Source organism: Sinocyclocheilus rhinocerous, unplaced genomic scaffold (assembly GCF_001515625.1).
Source record: "Sinocyclocheilus rhinocerous isolate Xijiao unplaced genomic scaffold, SAMN03320098_v1.1 scaffold1474, whole genome shotgun sequence".
NCBI classification, from domain to species: domain Eukaryota; kingdom Metazoa; phylum Chordata; class Actinopteri; order Cypriniformes; family Cyprinidae; genus Sinocyclocheilus; species Sinocyclocheilus rhinocerous.
The window spans coordinates 420,005-424,488 of NW_015655412.1; the positions used below are offsets into that span (position 1 = coordinate 420,005).

General features: G+C 41.5%; 1 protein-coding gene across 3 annotated transcripts in view; it reads left to right on the top strand.

Annotated features, from left to right (window-relative positions):
• LOC107718256 (matrix metalloproteinase-23-like) overlaps positions 1 to 1,537 on the top strand; it is a 30,785-nt gene extending 29,248 nt beyond the window's left edge. For all 3 annotated transcript variants that reach the window (XM_016525247.1, XM_016525249.1, XM_016525248.1), the window contains exon 8: positions 763 to 1,537. In XM_016525247.1, coding sequence (XP_016380733.1) covers positions 763 to 937 — 175 coding nt within the window. In that variant the 3' untranslated portion in view covers positions 938 to 1,537. The remainder of the gene's footprint in view (positions 1 to 762) is intronic.
• The last annotated feature ends 2,947 nt before the right edge of the window (positions 1,538 to 4,484 follow it).

A 4,484-nucleotide genomic window follows, 5' to 3' on the forward strand; every position in this document is an offset into this window, starting at 1 on the left:
TACACAGACAAAACAGTCGGAGATGCGTTTATGCATTTTTTGTTCTATTTTACGCATTAGTAGTAGGCTAAAACAAGACTTTGCAAGTTCTCTTGTAAAATAAAATAAAAAAACAACATGGAATAAACTGTGTACAGAAAGCGAGTAAAGAACTCTCAACATCAGGCTACTAAAAAGGTCAGTTTAATCTGGCAAAAACTCCCGTTAATAAAAAAACAGACTACACTGCACAATTAATCTCTTACACTGCATCTTTGTTGTTTATGATGAATTCGGTGCTTGCACGTACAGCGCTTTCATTATTATTGCAGCTTAGATGTTCAAATAGCTGCAGTACTCCGACTTTGCCACAAGGAAAAGTGTGTACGCCTGCTCAGACCCTGACCCCGGTAAGTACTTTTCCACGTCAAAGACCGTTTTTATAAATATGAATGTTGCCGTGGATTTTAGCGTACACACACTCTAAGATCAAATCTGTGCGTACGCACATTTTATAAATGAGGCCCCACGAGTTGAAAATGTGAACTGTTGGTGTGCCTCCAGGAGTGATTTTCTGCCAATCACTTAATTCCTCTGAGACTCAATGCTGTAAAACATACATGAAGTCGTCTTTTTACAGGCTCTGTATGATGTCAATCCTGAAGATTTGAAAAAGTTGTTTGGAATATGGGTGTTTTTTTAGAGAGAAAATGTTTTAAAGCATAAATGAGATTTGTGTTTGTTAGAAATGTCCTAACCTGAAGCATTCTCTCACACTGATAGTTGGTATAAAGACGGCGAGCTTCTGGACTTCTCTCATCCCGGCTACATTTCCCTGAAAGACGACCACATCACTATTGTGGCAAATGCCATCAATGAGGGCACATACACCTGCATCGTGAGGAAGAAGAACAAGGTGCTGACCACGTACTCTTGGAGGGTACGAGTGCGCTTCTGAGGACCTGAGATTCTCCTAGAGCACAAATTATATCCAGAACATTAGCTCAGACCAGATCCACAGCAGCATCCTCTCATGCTTGTCTCCTGATTGGAAGAGAAGGTTCTGACATCACACGTCTCAGGATAGCTGTAGCATCGAGGAAACCACGGGATCAGGGTTAAAGTTCACCACAGTACTGTGGAACATCACTCACTTGGGCACATATTCATGTCAGTTCATACATACACAATGCCAAATGTTTTCATATCAGGGTTTTTACTTGTGTGTGTTGTAAATACATTTCTTATTTGCCAAATAAAACAATTTATTCTGTCATTTAAAGCCTTTAATTCAGAATGACATGAAACATTGAAATCCATAAAAAAATCTGTGAAGTTTGGGGGGAAAATACAGTGGGGTCTAAAAAGTCTGAAAACGCTGGTGAAACAACTTCATTCTTAAAAATGAAAAATTTAATTACAAATAATTAAACTGAAAAAAGTGCATACATTTCTAAATGCTTTGCTATATTGTCTCTCTTATGCTTTAATGACAACAGAACTAGAGTTGGCATGAACAAAACCTGATGATTCTTGATATCCAGCATGATGTTCTGAAGTTGAATGAATGAGGCATTTATATAGCGCCTTCTTGTGTATTGCTGTACACCCAAAGCGCTTTACAATCATATATCAGTTGTTCACTTTAAATCATTATTCTTTACATTTAATCTTAAACATGGATTTCTTACTTAATGTCCAATGTTTCCTCACTTTTGGACTCCACTGTATGTTGTAGCATATCCAAGTGTCTGCTGACCAACATGACTATCACTGTATTCCACAAGCATTTTCTTTTCATAGACAAAATAATCAGCTGTAAAAAAATACTGGTAGTGATCCAAAGCGTATACTAGATGGTGATTTCAATTCATTTCTAAACGAAAGGGGCACTCAGCCCGTTTCTTATCCATTTTAACTTATGCTGATATTAATTTTCACTTTGTGTAAGATGCCACCCATCAGCACACTGGCTCGCATTATATACCCCAGAACATTTATTTGGAATCTTGTAGACATGGCAGCAATTTAAAGAGTGGAAAGGCTAGTGGAAAACAAATGGTCATGAGGGTAGACGGCTCACTCCTGAATTCCCCTTTTACAGCTGGAAACAAATGATTAGAGACCTTATATAATGTGAAGTGGGGTTTTAACTTTAGAAAAATGACTTGGAGATTTTCTCACACAAAAGACTATTCTGCTATATTGTTCCAAACCCATAGGACACACAGTGCAGAACACAAAAGGAGAATTTTTGAATGTGAAGTGAAGGGAGACTGGGTCTGTCAAGCTCCGAAATGGCAAAAAAACATTGAAGTTTCAAACCCAAACAAAACAAAGGTGAGACTCAAATGCTATATTCATGATCTTTCAAAGTCTGATCATTTCTTTATTTTCTACTTTTAATACACACCTTCCTTCTTGTGACGAAACCTGTTCCCTTTCTCCCTCCCACCTCTCATCTGTTGTGTCATCCTTGTTTCCCTCTCCCACCCAGTTCTCATCAATGAATGTGAATACTGCCACAGACACTTTATGCTCCACTTTAACATCCTGGTTAGACAATATCTGCCTCTCTTCTCCAGGCCAGCGTGTACTAGTCACTCCAACCTCTGGTTATCTGATGTTCTCCTTGAACGTCAAATCAAACTCAAGGCTGCAGAGAGAAAATGGTACAAATCAAAAGGTCAAGTTTTTAGCGTCACACAGTCAAGAACTCAGACCAACCACATCCACAGCTAACCATCTCTCCTTCTTCTCTGTCGCAGAAGTATCTAAACTTCTCCCGTGTCCCAACTTCATCCTACCACCATTTTAATTTCAACCCATCCTACCTCTAGACCACACCTTCTGCAAGCAATCTCTCCTACACTTTTACCTGCACTCACACATATCATCAACACATCTCTCCTCACAGGCACTTTCCCCAACGCTTTCAAGCAACCTCAGGTAACCCTACTGCTCAAAAAACCCACATTATACACCTCAGAAGTAGAAAGTTACAGACCTGTCTCTTTTCCCATTCGTAGCAAAAACCCTTGAGTAAGTTGCTTTCAACCAGGTATCATCTATCTTTTCTCAGAATGACCAGCTGGACATTAACCAGTCACAATTTAAAAAAAAAAGTTGCCACTCAACTGAGACTGCATTACCTTCAGTCACTGAAGCCCTGCTGATTGCGAAAGCTGATTCCAAATCATTAATTAGATCTGTCTGCAGGTTTCAACACCATCAACCATCAGATCCTTCTGTCCACCCTCTCATCATTGGGAATCACAGGTACTCCACTTCTCTCGTTTGAATCTTATCTCACAGGTAGGTCTTTCAGGGTGTCCTGGAGAGGGGAGGTATCCAAAGAATATCATCTGGTCACGGGGGTTCCTCAGGGATCCGTTCTTGGACCCTTCCACTTCTCCATATACACTACATCACTGGGACTCATCATACAGGCACATGGTTTCTCCTAGCATTGCTATGCTGATGACACACAGCTCTATCTCTCATTTCAACCAGATGATCCAACGGTAGCTGCACGGATCTCAGGCTGCCTGGCAGACATCTCAGCATGGATGAAAGAACATCACCTACAACTCAACCTGGCAAAGACTGAGCTTCTCGTCTTCCCTTCCACTATGACTCTACAGCATGACGTCACCATCCAGCTAGGCTCATCCACAACTACCCCATCAAGTCTGGTCAGAAATCTTGGTGTAATCTTCGATGACCAGCAGACTTTCAAAGACTAGTGTTGTGTAGCCAGACCTTCTGCCGTCAGTCTGAAGGTCTGGCAACACAACACTAGTCTTTGAAAGTCCGCTTTGAATGGCCAAGGCCCACCAGAGAGGACAGCTTTCTTCTTCCATGATGGGGTTTGGCATCACGGCATTTTTTTTTTCCAGGTAGAACGATAAAGAACGCGACACATATCCCAGAAATCCTGTATAATTCAACCAATACAATGACGACTTCGAAACTCCTGAAGTGTTTCCAGTAAAGTGTGCCATATGCATCAGATGTTCAGCCAACGGTCCGTGGGCATGATGTCTGAGGCGGAGACTATTCAAAGACCACATTGCAAAGACGGCTCAATCATGCTGGTTTGCATTGCACAACATCAGGAAGATTAGGCCCTTCGTAATGGTGCATGCTACAAAACTTTTCATCTAGACCCTTGTCATTTCTAGACTAGTTTTCAACGATCCCAAAAGAGCCCATGTTACACCTCTCTTTATCTCCTTGCACTGGCTACCGGTTGCGGCTCGCATCAAGTTCAAGACATTGATGCTTGCATACAGAACAGCCACAGGCTCAGCACCCGCCTACTTCTACTCGCTATTATGAATCTACATCCCCTCCAGAAGTCTGAGATCCGCTAGTGAGCGATGCCTCGTGGTGCCATCACAGAGAGGCGCAAAATCACATTCCAGAATGTTTTCGTTCACTGTTCCTGGCTGGTGGAATGATCTTCCCACCTCCATCTGGAACTCCAAATTCCTTACAATATT